The 19,028-nt window shown below is 43.5% G+C and overlaps 1 protein-coding gene across 3 annotated transcripts in view; it reads right to left on the bottom strand.

Annotated features, from left to right (window-relative positions):
• The window catches only part of Cped1 (cadherin like and PC-esterase domain containing 1), a 274,567-nt gene that overhangs the window by 237,598 nt on the left and 17,941 nt on the right, over positions 1 to 19,028 (bottom strand). For all 3 annotated transcript variants that reach the window (XM_052721212.1, XM_052721210.1, XM_052721211.1), the window contains one exon: positions 8,082 to 8,265. In XM_052721212.1, the coding sequence (XP_052577172.1) occupies positions 8,082 to 8,265 (184 nt within the window). The remainder of the gene's footprint in view (positions 1 to 8,081; positions 8,266 to 19,028) is intronic.

The raw sequence follows: 19,028 nt of genomic DNA, 5'->3' as shown, positions 1-19,028 counted from the left end.
GCAAAATTAAAGTAAATTGAACTTGAGTTAGTATAAACGAGTCAATGCAGTTAAGGTTGTATAAGCAATTTCTTGTGCTCCACTCTGCCAATTAAAGAACAAATTCTGTTCGGCTGTAAATACATCAGTATTTCCATATGCACTGAGGAAAATAACAATAAACCTGGGCACACAATTACTGAGTGTCATAATACAACAAAATAGAACAGCATAGCTTTATAAGTTTCTTTGATTCAATTTCTTTCTTCCTTTATTTTTAAGCCCTGGTTTGATTAAAGTTCAGAAGCACTTCCGATAGTACCCTGAGCCCATTACTCACATAATAAAAAACGCATGTGAGATATATTCTAGGTGGAACGTCGACCAGGCAAAACACACTGCACCTTTTTAAATGTGACCTTTACTCACTTGTCTTCCTGCTAAATAGTTACACAGCAAATTAAAGTCTCGGGAGAGCAGCAGGGTGCAGGCGGGGGGTGGGGGAGGAAAAGGAGTGAGAAGTTCCTTAGACCCTCAAGTTTTAAGTTATCAGTGGAAGCACCTGCGAGGCATATGCACAAACACCCAAAGGGGACCAGCTCCAAATTGGAGCCAGACTAGTGATTTCCCATGCCCTCCTCTCTTTCAGTTTTCTCTTCTGTCCATACAATGCCAGATTGAAGCTAAGACTAAAAGAAATGTGCCGGTTTAAAGCTCTCTCTCTCTCTCTCTCTCTCTCTCTCTCTCTCTCTCTCTCTCTCTCTCTCTCTCTCTCTCTCTCTCTCTCTGTGTGTGTGTGTGTGTGTGTGTGTTATTGCATCATTAGCTGGAAGGCGGTCATTTACTAGTCTTCCTACACAACGCAGCAACTCGCCTGCATCGCAGACTTGCTTCTTTTCCACCCAGACTTTTCAACCATGAGAGATGGGCTTTTCCATTAGGACAATTCTGATTGGGTTAAGGATGCTCGTCTTTAGTCTAGAGTTACTACAAGCAAGCCTTGCATTACAGCCTTTCATTAAAAATAGGAATGCAAAAATATTGGTTCGGCTACATGAGGGCCTCCCAGAAACAGCCTTTGTGATTGGAATACTCTATTTTTTTTTTTATTTTCTGATTCTTGCTGCAGTCTTATTTCTGCTGCAACTGGAAAAATATGTCTTCTCCAAAGATCCATAAATAATTCTGGCTTGACAAAAAATATATATATATATTCTGCCAGACTCTTTTGAACATATTACTTGGAGTCTACCCTGGAAGCAGGTCAATAACTTGGAGAAAATATCTATTCTCTTTTAGGCCACTGTACCATTCTGTGAATTAAGACTTTGATTTACTAAACAGTACCTGGTATGAAATTGAGGGATTTGATGGTGCCTCTGTCTTTTGCTTCAGTGAAGAATATGTTATGAAAATCCTAGCTCATAAAATATGTCTTCTGAAAGGAAAGTATCAGAACTGCACACAATGAGTCCTTTACAGACTGGCCCTGGGGACAAAATGGAGGTTTGGACTACTTATTCTTGTTGCTTTCTAGGTTCACAAAATCAAAAGCTATATGCTCACTTTCATGTTCTCTTCCCTGGAAAACATCTTTAGGCAATAGCATTTGCTACCTTGTTTTACAGAATAGTAAGCATTCAGAGAATTAACCATCATATCTGAGTATGTGGCCTCTACAAACACCCTGGTCTCTCTGCTTGAGTTCATAGTGTCCATTTATCCATCCAAAGTTTAAGTATCAGCATCTAAGTACATTTGAATTCATCTAGCCTCTCCAAAAGTCAACAGGCAAAGATGAGAAGAGACCCTTGAAAATTCCCTGGCCAAAAAGTGCAGTGGTTTTGAATCTGGACTTAGATGGCGGCATATGAAGTACAGGCTCCATGGACTGCCATTGTTACATTTGTGCGATTTGTGTCCCAGCACCAGGTTAGCCCATGAGTAGAATATCAGTGTTCTTCTAAGGTTGTATAAGAAGAAGAAGAATCTAAGCCAAGTGTGGAGGCACGCGCCTGTGATACCAGGAAACTGAGGTCGGTTTGAGACCAGCCTGGGTCGTGTGGGAAACTGGAAAGTGTAGCTGTAACATTTGTTCCTTTCAGTTGTTGTTCTGGATCTTTGGAGGTTTTAACAGCAAAACTAAGCCCACAGTATTGTAGCTAAGAAGGAATATCCAATATGGGTCCTAATCTTATATCTCCGTTATAGTAGCTGTGTGTACAGTATGCTTTACTGCAATCCATAGAATTGTTTCTGTTTGAGGTTTGTTGCAGTTTAAAAAAACAAGTCATCTCAAACATAGGATCCAATTGTCAGCTCGTTATTGGATCAAGCTACATCCATTGATCCCTCCAGCTACATCAGTCAAAAACTTTCCCATAGAGGTACAGCAATATACATTTTAGCATGTAGGACCATACAATGCACATTGCAACTGATCAACTCTGTTGTAGCCAAACATGACATGAAAACAAAAGAATGTGATTGTGTTCCAACAAAGCTTTATTTGCACAAACAGCCACTGGACCAGATCTGGCCAACCTTAGCAAGTAAGGCCTTTCCCTTTTTTTTTTTTTTTTTTTTTTTTTATTTCTTCAGAAAACATTACACAGAAAATCCCTCATGCAATTGTGTAAGAAAATACAATTGTTATTCCAATTCTGTGGCTTTGAGATCAGCTTTGGTCTGTAACACACAGAATGTGCAAGTATAAGATGTATTTCAGAGTTGAAAAAGGGTTACATACGCACTGCTCTTCAAGTACACATGAATAATTCTGATCCACTATAAAAACTACTCTGAGTCCCTTGGGCCACATTTTATTTAAACTTCACGTAAGGAGTAAGGTTTAAAACTTTTAGAAAACATCTATTCTCTTTTAGGCCACTACACATCAAAGTGCTGATTTACTAAATAGCGCCGGCATGCCGGGAGAGAGAGTAAATGGGTAGTACGTTCCTGTTCCTCTCCTCCTTAGAGAATTATATGCTCCCCTGAATGCAAGGACATATGCTCTATTTTTCAAAAGCCAGGGATTGGAAGGCCATGAAAATACACTCTCGGTCTGTGACATTTTGTAGGCTTAGCTCTAAAAGGACCATTGTCCTTGTGCTGTTCTCAAAACCAGTGTGAGGATGAAAGACCGACTATGAACACCCACACTCTTAAATGATAAGCAACTCAATGGTGCAGCAGCAAGCAGGCTTTTGTGTAGTTTCCTTTCTAAGATGAATCCTGAGAACTGTTGCTCCTTGATCCTATCATCTACCCCTGAGATCAGTGTCCCTCACATGGCTGCACATAAGAATCACATGTATATGTTCTTAGCATATATGATCTGCACCCCATTCCAGAACTATGAATGAGATGAAATGTTGGCAGAACTTTCATTTGCCTCTTCTCAAATGGGGCTAGAGAAAGTGATTAAATCCATTTCATGTGCTACTTAGAAGTAAATATTACAACTGCCTTTAACAGAGACCCAGAGTCGAAATGACTTACATTCATATGAATATGAAAGAACCCGTATTTGTTCCCAGTGGAGCATCAACTTCTCTTATGCCCCTAGCATGGAATTAACCCCCAAGGAAGGAGGATCCATAATGCTCATATCATAATTTCGGAACTGAAATTGCCAACTTTTTCTTTCAAGGGGTATTTATTAAGAAATAGAATTAGGGCGAGGGTCGAGGGAAAGAGAGCTTGGGGGAGCGGGAGATCCCAGCTGGATCAACAACAGAGAGGGAGAACAAGGAATAGGAGACCATGGTAAATGAAGACCACATGAGAATAGGAAGAAGCAAAGTGCGAGAGAAGCCCACAGAAATCCACAAAGATACCCACACAACAGACTGCTGGCAGTGGTCGAGAGACAGCCTGAACTGACCTACTCTGGTGATGGGATGACCAAACACCCTAATTGTTGTGATAGAAACCCCATCCAACTACTGAGGGATCTGGATGCAGAGATCCACGGCTAGACCCTGGGTGGATCTCTGGGAGTCAAATTAGTGAGAATGAGGAGGGTTTATATGAGCGAGAATTGTTGAGACCAAGGTTGGATAAAGCACAGGGACAAATAGCCAAACGAATGGAAACACATGAACTATGAACCAATGGCTGAGGGGTCACCAACTGGATCAGGCCCTCTGAATGGGTGAGACAGTTGATTGGCTTGATCTGTTTGGGAGGCATCCAGGCAGTGGGACCGGGTCCTGTGCTCATTGCATGAGTTGGCTGTTTGAAACCTGGGGCCTATGCAGGATCACTTGGCTCGTTCTGGAAGGAGGGGACTGAACCTGCGTGGACTGAGTCTACCAGGTTGATCTCAGTCCTCGGGGGAGGCTTTGCCCTGGAGGAGGTGGGAATAGGGGGTGGGCTGGGGGGAAGGTGAGGGGGCAGGAGAGGGGAGAACAAGGGAATCCGTGGCTGATATGTAGAACTGAATTGTATTGCAAAATAAAAATAAATAAATAAAAAGAAATAGAATTAAAAAACCAAATGCACACACACACACACACAAATAAAATACAAAACCCAGGACTGGGGAGATGAGTCAGAATGGCTAAGAGCCTTGGCTGCTGTCCTGAAGGATGGGAGTTCTATTCCCAGCATACACATGGAGCTTGCAACTGTCTGTAACTCCAGTTCCAGGGAATCTAACAAATCTTCTGGCCTGTAAGGGCAACATTCTCACACATACACACACACACACACACACACACACACACACAAAAAAAAAACCCAACCCCAAAACAACAACAAAAAAACCCAGACAAACAAATACCACCAACAACAAAATGTAGTTACTCTACCAGCATGAATGATTATATTTAAAAGTAGAATGCTGCCTGTCTGGCCCATGACCCTTTTTATATATTTTTCTAACTTTTATCATTTTTATCATCCTATAAAGACTTTGAAAAAATGACTCTCAGAAAAAGGCGCAAAAAGAGAGGTCAGCAGAGTGATTGGGGTGAAGTCAGGACAAGAGAGAAGAACAGGTAAAAATAATAGGTTTTTTTTTAAGGAAAATAGGTCTCGTCCTTACTTTCCTTTGTACATGAATGCATTTTATCAACACATCAACCTTGCCCCTGTGCCCTCTGCAGCATTGGTGGGGTGGGGTGGGGGGCATCTACTTTTGTTTTAATATCATGCTTTCATATTGTAGGTTAGCACCAAGACTAAAGGGCAATGGCAGAATAAAAGGCATGCAGGACAGGACTCCAGGTCCTTCTGAGTTGTCTCCATTGCCAAGCTGCTCAGCCTGGGGGGCACGAGTTCACACGCATCGGCGTAGCTTCCTTCTCTGCTGATGCACCCGAGGTAAAATAATGAGGCAGTCAGCCGGGCGCCAGCAAAGGAATCATGAGAATTCCATTCTGAAAAAAGTATTTCTGTAGTATTTACAGTTCAAACGTAGCTTATAGGTTAAATTGGTGGTCATATAAAATAAGCTGCGATTTCCTTTTTAATTCCACATGTGATACGCGTTAGATTAGAATCACAGGGCTATTTTCCTTCAGGTATTGTCTCCACAGTGCTCCACAGTGAAAAAAATTAGAAGGCAAATCTACAGACCAAAATCCATTTCCATACTTCCGATATTGTGAAACTGATCCTTTTGCTGGAGGCACTAGGTAACAGAGTAAGAGAATGCTAAACTGAGCTGGAAAGATGTTTTTAAAGCTGGCAGAATGTGGGAAAGGAAACTGAATCATCATCTACGCGACAAATGCTAGTGTCACTACACAGTTTTCGCTGGTCATCAGGCTCAGCAGCAGCTCCGGGTGCCGGATTCTATTGCTTCATCTGCCTTTGCACTTTCATAGTACTTGGAAGCCGCAAAGCCACCCTCCCTATTCTGTGTCAAACTGACCCACAGGCATCAGGAGAAAGAGGTGATGCAATCCATCTGTTTTGCAGCTGGAGAAATTTAAAATTGAATTGAAAGTGAAATGCACAGATAATCCACATTGTATCCATACTAAGTCGGGGCAGCATCAAGATGTAGTGGGATGTAGGGATTTCAGACCACAATAGCATGTCACCAGGAACACGTGGCGTGACGCCAGTAATGCTGGTGACACAGTATTCTAGTCTATTCTATTCTAATGAGGTTTTGATGACGGCACTTCCAAATGCTCTGCGCCTTTAGCTTGTTCCCTTGTAACAGAACAAACCCAACAAAACTCAAAAGAGTTCACCACAACTTTGTTCTCAGCTCTTATCAATATTCCAGGGCTTGTGTGCTCCTCCATGTTTTTCTTACTTGTAGGCAGAGGTCTCTGGTTTGGATTTCTAAGCCACTCCTACAGGACAGAGACCAGTATGCTGCATTCACAGAGGCCTGCCTTCCAAACGGTACTCTCAACACCTGACGATTGTCTTCCCTCTCATCAAATGATCTTCGTGGGTTCTACTCCCTGAGAGCTTCACCAGCCAAGGGTGAGGGTGATCGGGGCCAAATATCATCCACCCTTTTCAGACACATCTTTCCAATCTTCTTTCACCCCCACAGGCCAGTAATGAGAAGCAAGCTTGTTACCCTCGTTACCAGAGTATGGGGCACCAGAATCTGACTATTCTCTCCCAAATAAAACTACCTTTGAAAAAAAGCAGTGAATTCAAATTGTTTCTTTTCCCTTTCTTATGGAAAAAAAGGAAAATGCACACACACACACACACACACACACACACACACACACACACACAAAACCTTTCCATATTTGGGGTCCCACTTCCACAAATTTTACTTTAACAATTTTTTTTTTTTTTTGAGACAGGGTTTCTCTGTGCAGCTTTGCGCCTTTCCTGGAACTCACTTGGTAGCCCAGGCTGGCCTCGAACTCACAGAGATCCGCCTGGCTCTGCCTCCCGAGTGCTGGGATTAAAGGCATGTGCCACCACCACCCAACTAACAATTTTTTTTTAGTTCTCACATGTGCATTGAAAGTCAACAGTTTTTTTATTGTCATCATTCCCTGAATAATGCTCTATGCATAAAAATGATGTGTGTTATATGTATGTTGTATTAGGTATTATAAATGATCTAGAAATGATTCAAAATATGTGTGTGGGTGGTTATTTGCAAAGACTACACTATTTCATAAAAGGGGTTTGGGTGTCTGCAGGAAGCCCTGGAGCCAATCCTCTGTGGGCACTGAGGGATGGCTATATTGTGTCTTCATAAAAATGAAAATGTGACTAGCTCATGCTGAATGCATAGTGTGCATCACTGTATCTCCCATGAGTTCAGTGCAGGATAATGAGCCACAAGAGACTAAGGCAGCAGAGGGGCAAAGAAGAAGAACACAGGAAATGAGCGTGGGACTCAGGGCCTCCCATCCATCCTTCCCTCACACCATTATGGTCCATTTCTTCCCAGAAAGACTCAGTTTCCATTCATGTTTCTTCATTTTAGTCAGGCAGTGACAGAGTGTGTTGAATAAGGTCATGAATACAGAGTATAGTGTGGGACCTGCCCTGTGTTTAGCTCTTGGGGAGGTAGTAGCGGTTACTCATTTTGTTCTCTCAACCTCCTTCATGTACTCAATTTTCTCTCAAGCAATTTTATAACGCTTGTTTCTTATTTTTCTCTTCAAATGATAGAAATGAAAATACTTGATGACTAATGGCATGTATAATAAATGTCCTCACCACTTTCCTATTTAGAACCATCTGTGAATCCCATTTCAACTGGCTTTGCAAAACAATTTCCAGCACATTCTACTTGCCATCAAATGAAGTGGCAATTTTCTTAAAATATGGAGCAGTTCAGTCCTAGAAAGAATATGTTTCACATACATAAACATAAACATTTTTAATGTAGCATTTAAATATGAACTATGTGACTCCAAAATGCTACCAAAATGCAAACAGAATCATTTCAAGAATAAAGAGCTCTAACTAAAGCAAATTGAGAAAAGGTAATAAAAAAAAGCAAAAAAGAAAAGGTATGAGTGTATACGATATGAGATATTTGATCATGGATAAAACCTTGTTTTGTGAAACAGTTTGATAGGAAGAAAATTAGCAGCATAGTCTAGAACGTGTTCATATGTGGAGCAACTCTGAGAGTTACTTATTATTCTGACCTTGATCCAACAGCTCCAGATCTAGGCCAGCACCAGGTCTTTCTTCAACAGTGACAACACTGTAGCCATGCAGGTCAAGGAGGTGCTGGTGCATCTGAAGCTCTGCTCTGCTGTACGAAAGGGGCCTGAAGAGGATGGCCCTTCTGCTGGGACGGCCAAAGTGTGTCTCAATGGATTCTTCAATCTAAGAAGAGAAAGAGGGCATCAAAATCCAAGGTGAGACAGTAGTATCTTCCCACTGAAGGGCACCATCAACACAGGCCAAGGCCATTCAGAAAGTTATCTTTCCCATTTCCTCTAGGAATGAAACTCAGCAGATTTCTATTCACTGACAAGGAGGACGGCAATCTCAGGCAAGCACTGAAGGTCAACTGAGCAGCTCTCACTGTTATGGAAAGATGAATGTTTAAAAACACAGAGCTCCGTCAGGGAACCTGCTGCCTAGAAAGACAGGGTAGCTGAAAACATAAATTAACAGTAATGACTGTCCTCAAAGGAGTCCCAACTCACTACCTTTTAATCAGACTTAGGCAAATCTGACATAGGACATGGACTCAGAGAGGACAGGGACACCCTTGAAAAGACTCAGAGCTGAAAGGCTGCCAGTGCTGTCCGTCATGGTGAATATTGATGGCCAACTTGACAGGACCCAGAATCACATGGGAGACAAAGCTCTGGGCATGTATGCAAGGGAGTTGCTAAACTGACGTAGCTGAGGTGGGAAGCCTCACCCCAGTGCTATGGAAGAGACGACACCGACAACCTAGCTGCAAACTACTGCTGTCTGCAAATGTATAGACCTAGCCTAGTGAAGTACAGGGTCCAAACATGTCACCTTGTTCCTGCCAGCACCGTCTGTGCGATCTTTGACAATGTCTTTCTTCTGGGTGCTGGGAAGGCGAAAGAGTTAAGACGTGTAAAGTACTTAGAGCCATGCTTTCCACAGAGCAGGCACTGCGTCTGTAAATAGTACCGTGTCATGAAGAGTGAGGGGCCGAGAAAATGTCCTGAGTTTGAGCTGGGTGAGACACATGCAAGGGTGCGGAGTGTGGCCCGAAGCAACAGAACACCATCCCCTTCTGTGCATGGTACTTTGGGAAAGACACCCTTAGGCAGTGATTCCTCCATGCTAAAGAATATTGTGTTTTGTGGATGAAGACGTTATCTGTCCTAGTTTGCTTCCTATTTGCAATAAAGCACTGACCAACACCAACTTGGGGAAGAAAGGATTTAGATTACAGACGATAATCCATCACTGGGGGAAGCCAGAGCAGACACTCAAGACAGGAACCTAGAGGCAGTAACTACAACGGAGACCGTGAAGGGACACTGTTAACATTTAGGCATCTGTACTGGCCTGCCCTTAGGGTTCTGACAGGATATATCCTCAGCTGCAGCCACTAAAAGCAACCTCTGTGCACATTCACTACATTATCCTATAAAAGGCAGGCCTTGCCCACCTCTGGTTTCTTTCTCTTCCTACACTCTCATCCCCAGAGCCCGGTCTCTGCCCTTTTCTTTGCCTCCTTTCTCCCCTCCCCTCAATAAACCTCCCATGTGGGCCCTGTTGTATGGCGTGACTCCTTCCCGCCATTTTTGAAATACAGTATTTGGTGCCAAGACTCAGATGGGCTCTCCCAGCAGTCTGAGATGTGCCAAGATCCTGGAACCCGGTCTGCCCGACAGCCCTACTTTCCCACCCAGCAGATCGCTGGGACTCTCCATCCAACACCAACAACTGCTACCCCCCCTCCCCCTTCTTCACTTCTGGCCATTTCCCACGAGTGAGGCTTCATTTCTCAAGCACAGCCCTCGCCTTCTGGATTTTCTCGAAGTCCTGGAACCAGGCGACTGTGTCTCCCTCGGGCTCTTAACCCATCCGCCCCTTCTATTTTGGATGAGGATCCACTGAGCAGCCTGTGCCTCCTCACCAGTCCTGGCTGAATTTCTGGGACACTAGAGATTCCAGCCCTTGGATCTTCTCTACCTCACTCACGGAAAATGAGCCTACCCCCATACCTACCACCCGACTTAAGGGCTAAACTTATCTGCCTTTGCCCTAATACCTCTAAGAGATCAATCCAAATGGCCATTTACCGGCACCCCATATCCCAGTATTTCACCGGGACCTTTTCAACTTCTGCCAGCCATTCAATAGATGGAAGGGGGTACCCTGTTTTCAAGCTTTTCCCAAGTCCTTCTTTCTGTTCTTTCTTCCTGCTCGACTCAGCTCCTGCTAGCTGGGAAGTCTGCTGCTGTGCATCCCTGTTAAGCTGCATGTCCCCTGCCCAGCCTCTGCCAAAGCAGTTACATCATCTCCTGTCTCCAGAGCCCTTTCCATGGCGTGCGCACGCACCCTTTAAAAGTGCCCGCCAGACAGAGCATGTTCTCTTTGACTGTCTCTTGCCTCTTACTCCTCTCCTTGCCTCTCTTGTCCTTTCCTTTCTCTCGCTTCTCTTCCTCTTGCCTGCCTGTCGCTCTCAAGTCCCCACTCCAATGCACCCTTTCACTCTTTGGCTCTCCCCGTCCCAACAAACCTCTCGCACTAATTCTGCTGTGTGTGGCATGTTTGCTTAGCGGCATACCTTGGCAGGGCCCGCCAAAGGTACCCACTTCACGCTAGTAACTTATCTGCACCGGCGGATCTGCTCGCTTCCACCTGCAACAAATCTGCTTTCTCATTCACAGACAGCTTTGCTTTCCGTTCAATACCAACAATTGATTTTCCGGTGGGGCTCCCCACCTCTGACCATTCCCCTGGATGTGAGACTGACCTCAGTATTCTTTGGACTAGGCAGTCGGGGAACAGAGAATTCTCCACTTTCTTTCTCTTTCTTTGCTCCAAGACCTGCTTGCGTCTGTCTACTCTCTCTCTCTCTGTGTAAGTGTCCTGTCCGTTTGCTGCAATGTGTGAGGTGAGTCAGAGATGGAGAAGCCAGCTTCATCTGGCTCAGCACACACTGGTTTTCCCTTTCTTTTACTTTATTCAACTCCTGTTTAATGTGTGTGTGTGTGTGTGTGTGTGTGTGTGTGTGTGTGTGTGTGTGTGTGTGTGTGAGATTTGAATTTAACCCTATATGTGTAAATATAAGCTGGGTTCTGTGTATATGTGTATGTAACTTGGATTCAACTCTGTGTATATGTGTATGTTAACTATTGTTTTGAAAAACATATTTTAAACGGCAGCCACTTGGCTCTCCTCCATATCGGCTGGTGACTTCATCATGATTTTTTTGTGAGCTCCAGGGAATCAACTTGGCTCCACCTCGAACAACATCTTGCCAGGTCCAAGTGGTGCCAGACAGTTCCACAGACCCTGGACAGTGAAGTGAAACAGCCAGTTATCCTAGGACATGGCCAGCACCCTAGTTTTCTCAGGTCCCCCAAAGATAATTGACATCCCCCAGGTCAACAGGAAGGAGTTTCGAAAACACCTGCCCTCGTCCCTGCCTCACCCGCTACCCCTTTATCACTCCTCACCTTTTTATAATAAACAAAAGGGAGGCATGTTAGCATTTAGGCATCTGTACTGGCCTGCCCTTAGGGTCCTGACAGGATAGACCTCAGCTGCAGCCACTAAGAGCAACCCCTGTGCACGTTCACTACATTTCCTTATAAAAGGCGGGCCTTGCCCACCTCCCGTCTCTTTCTCTTTCTCATCCTTTGCTCTCTTCCCCAGGGCCCAGACTCTGCCCCTTCTCTCCCCTCCCCTCAAGAAACCTCCCATGTGGGCCCTGTTGCGTGGTGTGACTCCTTCCCGCTGTTTTTGAAATACAACGGACCCTGCTTACTGAACCACCTGAATGGGGTTGGTGCCCACAGTGGGCTGAGATCTTCAACTATCAATCAAGAAAATGCCCCCACAGGCTTGTTTATAGGCCAGTCTGTTGAAGGCATCATCTCACTCAAATTTACCTCTTCCCAAATAACTCCAGTTTGTGTCAAGCTGACAAAAACTGACTAGCACACTATTTAAACTCCAAGAATTTATCTGCAAACTGGGACATGATTCCCGAGAAAATGCGATTGCATGCAAACTTGTAAGGAGTGTCTGGAACTGAGCATAGGCTGTGTCTTTTGATAGATATGGGATTATAGGGAATGTGTGGCCCTCACTAGGCCAAAGTAAACAAACAGGCGTCTGGGTGAAAGGGGAGACTGAGCTTCCAAATATATCAGTGACACTCAAGTGAAATACGAGGATCCAGCATTTCCCTTCTTGCACTGTTTTTTCCCTAACCACAGGATGCTTCTCTCTATTTCAGCTGGCCCAAGGACGGGCATCGGACACGCGCAGAGAGTATCTTAAACTCTTCAGTCGTTTTCACTTTGAAAGCAACCACTCCTCATTTTCACCAACCAACATCAGTTGAAGCAAGAACAGTGTACCTTTTACCAGCACGTCTTTTTACTGGACACATTTTAAATAGCGCAGAAGTTCTGGCTATGTTTTATTACAGCCTCCCTTAACTTGACCTAAAATTCGAATTCACTTCTGAGACTATAGCAAATAACGGAAATGAGATCGTCAGTAAAACTGTGTTGTCCTATCCTGTAGTATAAACTGCTCTTGACCTTGTAACATTTAGAACACACTGTATCAGCAGAGTGGCCCAATACCACAGGGCAGGGACAGTTTTAGCTAGTCCAATGACAGGTGCACATGCTTCATAAGTGAAACAGAAACTGTGTAAACAATTAGTCAACTGTGCCAACAAACGCTGGATTATCAAATTCGAGAAGCCGCACTGGGGGAAATAAGCTTGTGATTACACCTTCAGTTTCAAAGGCCTATCTTCAGTGGAATCCCGCATTTAGCCACTGTTCTCCACTACAACTTACCTGTGGGCTCACAATCCTGCTGACCAGAATTATTTGCCTATCTTTCTTATTGAGAGATTTGCAAAGTTCTTCCTCAGAAATCACTTTGCTAGACTACCTGAGAGCCTTTTTATAGATGAGCACATTATTTTTACTGGAAAGACTTCAAAATCTGAAATCTTTATATCGTCTTAGGTAAAGCGAAGGCAGGTTATTGTAATAAAATACTAGGAGTGTTTGATGGGGCAATGGAGAGCAAAAGGAGAGACAGAGTGATCATCAAAAACATGGACTTGAATTCTGGCTCGGCTGTTTGCTTGCTTTACATACTAGGTCAAGTTTTTTAATCTGTCCACATGCGAGGGATCTCATATGTGTAGCTAAAAGAACAAATCCTACCTCATGAGCTTGGATTGGAAAAAAATGAAGCATCAATAACACTGAATGATGCTAAAACATACATAAATTTGAACTATAATATTGTATTATAGCTGTGCCTTTGTATTAGGAATTCTATAAGTGGATAAGGTTTGGTCTCTGTCATAAAAGGTGTATTAATAATAAACTATATATTCATATGCTTGCTATGCTTTCTTTTATAAGGGTCATTTCTTATTCAAATAGAAGTCTACTTTTATTAAAATATTATGTGCACTTTTTCTTTTTTATTGAAAAAAGTTGTTTCATAGAACATATTTTGATTATGGAGTCTCCCTCCCCCAACTCCTCCCAGATCCTCCCCACCTCCCCACCTCCCCACCTCCCCAAATCCATGCCCTTTCCTCCTCTCTTTAGAAAACAAACAGAAAAACAAACAAACAAGCAAAAATCCAAACAAACCAGAAAAAAAAATGAAGAAACAGACACACATAAAAATTCAAAATCAGAAATCACAGAAGCAAAAGTCCAGTAAGTCAAAACTGCCCAAACAAAGCAACATGAGACAGAAAGTCTACAAAAATCCCATTGAGTTGGGTTTGTGTTGGTCATCTACTACCGGGCATAGGGCCTGTCCTGAAACGTGCTTTAGATACCCAGTAAGACTCCAATGGAGAAAGCTAACTTTTCCTTTGCAAGCCAATGCCAACTGCAGATAGCTTCTTGGTTGGGATAGCAGCCCAAGTCCACTTCTCCCTGTCTGTGCTGCGACTCCTTCTAGCTTGAATGTGTGCAGGCCCTGTTCTAGCTGCTGCAGAGTCCACAGGTGGAGTAGTCCTGTCGGGCCTGGAGGACATTGTTTCTCCATAGTGATCCATCTCTCCCTGGCTCTTAACAATCTTTCAATCTCCTCTTCTGCATAGCTTTCTGAGCCAACAGTAGAGGGAGGCTCTTCTGCTCCTCCCCTGGTTCAATAGTACATAACTGTTTTCAAAACCAGTGCACAGGGGCTGGGCAGCAATAGTTAAAAGCACATTCCAGTTTTAGAGAAGACCCGGGTTTTTTTCCATGCACCCACATGGCAGATCAAAACTACCTGCAATTCCAGTTCCAGGGAATTGAATGCCCAGCATCCACAGACACCAGCTATACATGTGGTACACACACATGCATGTAGGGAAACAGGCATACACACACAAAAAAATGCACATATCACAAAAGTTGTGTGGGTGACCGGCCTCTCTCTGATTGGATTTAAGGCCTACTCCGTGAGCTGGAACTTGGGCCACTTGCTTGGATGGCCAAGAACCTAAGACTGGATAGACCCATGGGCCTGCAGGAAAACTAAATGCTCTTCTGCTAAAGGAACACAGCACTAAAATGATTCCTAACAATGTTATAGCCATAGTGCAGGATCTTGCTCAACCATCATCAGCGAAGAAGCTTCTTCTTGCGGTGGATAAGAACTAACACAGAGAGAGACTCATAACTGGATAATGTGCAGAAAGTGAGATATTTTGGAACATTCAGTCCTAAATGGGGAATCTTTATCCCAATCCTTCCCTCAGGGCTCAGAAAGCTATGCAGAAGAGGAGATTGAAAGATTGTTAAGAGCCAGGGAGAGATGGATCAGTGTTTCTTTCATAGAAGTAACTTCTTCTTTCCTCCTTCCCTCCCTCCCTCTCTTCATTCTTTTATTCCTTTCAATGCTGCTTTTTGAATTTTTATTTGATCTTTTCTTTGAAATTTTCATACATGTATATGATGTATTTTGATCATACCCACCCCTTTACCCTGCTCCAACTTCCTCCAGACCTCCTCCACACCCTCCTCACAACTTCACATCCTATTTTTTTTCCTTCATAATCCTGAGAGTGAAATGAAATCCACCTGTACGTCTACAGGTACAGTGCTACCCTGTGGAGCATAGGCAGTCTACTAGAGGCCATACCCTTGGCTTTCCCTCCGCTAGCACTCATCAACTGCCAGTAGTTAGCAGGTAGGGGTGAGTCTTCACGAGCCCCTCGCTCATCCATGCTTGATCTTGTTCAGGCAGCCACAGCTGCGGGCGGGTCATGAGTGTAGCAGCCATGTTTATGTCCAGAAGATCTTAATTTGCAAGAGTCTCCCTGACCCCATGCTCTGACAATCTTTCCACACCCTCTTCTGCAATGCTCTCTGAGACTTGCCAGGAGGAAATGATGATATTGCTGTGCTGTCTAGGGCTGAGCACGCCACAGTCCTTGTTCTCTGTCCTTGGACTAGTTGTGAGCTCTATGTTAACCACAATGTATTACAATAAGATGTTTCTTTGATGAGGGCTGAGAGTTGCACTAACCTATGGATAGAAGGATAAATTATTCAGAAAGTAGTATGATGCTATGATCATTTATCAAAACAATGGTGGCAGATTCTCCCCTAGAGTGCAAAGGGTCATTATCTCTAATACACATGAATTATTTGTTTGTTTACTTATTGTGTTCACTGCCTGCCTCCCTATATCAGAAGGGAAATAGGTTTGTGTCTGGTTGAGTTCCCTTTTGTTTTCCCAGCCTAAGGACAATATTTGGCACAAAAGATGCAATAACAAATATGTTTTGAATGGATGCATGTAAACATCTTCTACTTTAATATGTTGGCAATGGAAAGTAGTTAAAATTTATATCAAGGAACACATTCTAATAGGATTTTGTATTATAGCAATAATAGCAAGAATGAGTTTGTATTTGAAAAACACAATCAATTTACAGTAAAATACTGAGTAAAGAAAATATTCTTAATGTATTGTATTTCTCAGTTACCTTCAAATTCTTCACCAGAACTTACACAAACCCAAGAAATACAGCTCTTTAAAATATTGTAGGGCCAGAAAATAAAACTTGCTTTTTTTTTCACATGACAAAAAGACTTTTAGGTGGATTTATTGAAGTAACTGTATATTTACGAGAACTTTTGATGCTTAAGTACAAATCATATCAAAGGCTTTGGATGCGTGTCATAGATGACTAGAAGTTAAATTGTCTTTTTGGTCCAGCCTTTTGGCATTTTAAAAATATCACAGAGTTCTATCATAGTGAATTATGTTTTAATTTTTCCACTATAAGAATAAAATAGATTCTTTTCCCCCTTGGGGAAATGTACACTTATTTAAGAGAATGTAGGTAATAAAATGGAAGGGATTTTCCAGGACACATATCAAACATATTTTTACTTAAAAATCTAATTGCAAGACAATAAGAACCCAGCAGGTTTACTGGGCTTTCTGGGAGAGACTTCCCAGAGTGTCTCCTGACCAAAGATGGCTCAGTGGTAGCAGCACTTGATGAACAGGCCTGAAAACCTCAGTTTGATCTCCAGAAGCCATTGAAGGAGAGAACCGACTCAGCAAGGTTGTACTCTGACCTACACATACACTCTGTAGCATGCACACGTCCCCCTTCATACACATACTAGTAATAAATAAGGAAGGTTTAAGTGAAATGTCAGTGACTCTTACAGCAGATCCAAGTGACTCTCCAGTTGCTCACTGGATGACCACATTTTTTCAGAGCAAAGGGTCTTTGGGTTATACTACTAAATTGTATCCTGGAGTTATTTTGAAAAAAAAAAGTTATTTTGGAGAAAAGGGTTATTTTGATTCAAGTATTCAGTATAAAGTCAGCTGGCTTCATTGCTTTTAGGACAGTAAAGCAGAACACTGTCTGGGAGCTTGTGTTGCAACAGAGAGGCTTCCCTCATAGAGGCGAGTAACCCACAGAACACCAGAAGGCCTCTGCCACCAGTTCTAACCACAGTGAAGTCAGGCAAGGCCCAGCCAGAAGGAGCTGGGGAAACAGGGATCTCTCTCACTTGCTCTGGCTCCCTCTTGCCCTCTTTCGCCATTCATTCACTAACCTGTCTGATATTTTTCAAGCATGGCAGCCATGGTGCTAGATTCTGGGAAAGGCACCAGTGGAAAGGCTTGGTGAAGTTCCAGGCCTTGCTGAGGATGTCCAGCAGTAAGTATTTGATGGAGTTGAGCATCGTGACTTCCAATGGAGACAGTGATTCTGGTCTGCCAAAGAATGGCTCCAGAAGGAACCCTCTCAGATGGCATGGCATTGCTGCTCATCTGTCTTGTGAATATGACATGTGAAAGCAGACAGAGACCATTATTCAAAGCAGAAAAAATGGATGAGAAAAGAAATCGAAAGACCCTTGAAGGTCGGTACCATGGTCCTTCTTTATAGTAAGTGGCAAATATAGTCAAGTAAGCAATAAGAAATAGCTGGAAATGGTGAGTTTCTAGAAAAGAGTAGTGGCAGTATCACTACGGGCTTGTTAAGCAGCCAAGAGGAAACCCAGACCTGATAGTCAAGATGATAAAAGTTGACCAGTTCATGCTGATTTTTATAGGCAGGTCTAACTTTAATGATTCCTCCCACTGAAAGACACAGCATGGAAAGGGGAGCTGAAGGAACAGGCAGAGGAAAGGTGTTCCTTGTTTTACTGTTTTCTGGGAGTATGAGTGTCTGGATAGGATTCTAGAAGGTCAGACAGACTTTGACTATCTAAATCACAAGATTTCCTAAAACCTAGAGGCTAATCTCATGTCATACAGAAAAGGAATTTTAAAACTATGTAGGTGGGGCAGTAACCCGAGTGACTCTGCAAGAAGGGAAGAGTGAACCCTTCACTGAGGTGGCATCTGACCACAGAGGAAGCCTGGGAAAGAACTGTGAGGCTGAGCTAGTGACTGTGCTCTGGGGAGCCAGGCTTGGTGAAGCAGAGGCACAGGGAGGCAGAAAGCATGGTCAAATCCTATTCCAGGAATGCTTTGAGGACATTCAGTAAACAGCCAAGTATATCCCAACCTACTAATTAAAATAAAGGACAGAGCCGGGGGAAAGGCAGGGAACAGTAGACCCAGCTGGACCAAGCTATCTGCACAAATATTTGTTGATAAGTGATGCAAGCTGTATGTGTCCTGGAGGACCATCTGAAATACTAACATCTAGAGAACATGATATGATGTTTGCTTATCAGGAAAGACTTCACATCTATAAAACATTAAGTACGCGACCTGCAGGTAACGGCTAAAGGTTTCCCAGGTCACTCTACCCAAACCTTTGGAGCCACATGGTGCCTTCCTGCAGGGGGTCACACTGTACAGTTGCTGGGTTTGAGGAAAGGAAGAGAGCAGAGAATGGAGAGGAGCAAGCTGCAAGACGACAGGAAAAATGCATGAACGAAACAGCTTCTAAGCCTGCAAACTTCAGCAAGGACACACCATGCTGTGTGAGGCATCATGTCTGTGTCCACTGGCTCCTCCTGCAGGATAAGGCTCACACACAGTATGGATCTTGGATACAAGAGAAATTCAAAAGGATGCCAAGAACACAATGAAAACAACTTCTCCTTGAGGCCTTCCCTGGGTCCTGCCACCCTATCTCTGTTCCCACTGAGATGGCCCTCCGTTTCAGGCAACACCAAAGAACTTATCCCATCTCCCTTCTCTGCTTTTCCCAAATTCCCACTCCCCCTCTCTCTTCCTCTCTCTGTTTTGAAAGTAATAGAAAGCCCGTTTCCAGCCTCCTTTGGAAGGGATTCCTCAGGCTAATCCAAGACTCCTTGCCTTGAGATGCCACCCACCACGCACAGCTGTGGGCCATCAGTTTTCTGCTCCCTATAACTCTGCAGACATAACAAAGGCCCAGCAGAGGGGATAAAAACACAGCTATAACTGGGAGGTGCTGGTCAGATAGCTTC

Source organism: Peromyscus californicus, unplaced genomic scaffold (assembly GCF_007827085.1).
Source record: "Peromyscus californicus insignis strain IS unplaced genomic scaffold, ASM782708v3 Scaffold_6__1_contigs__length_162567912, whole genome shotgun sequence".
Classification (NCBI taxonomy): Eukaryota; Metazoa; Chordata; class Mammalia; order Rodentia; family Cricetidae; genus Peromyscus; species Peromyscus californicus.
Note: the sequence above shows the minus strand (reverse complement) of the source record. Positions and strands in the feature narration are given on the sequence as shown.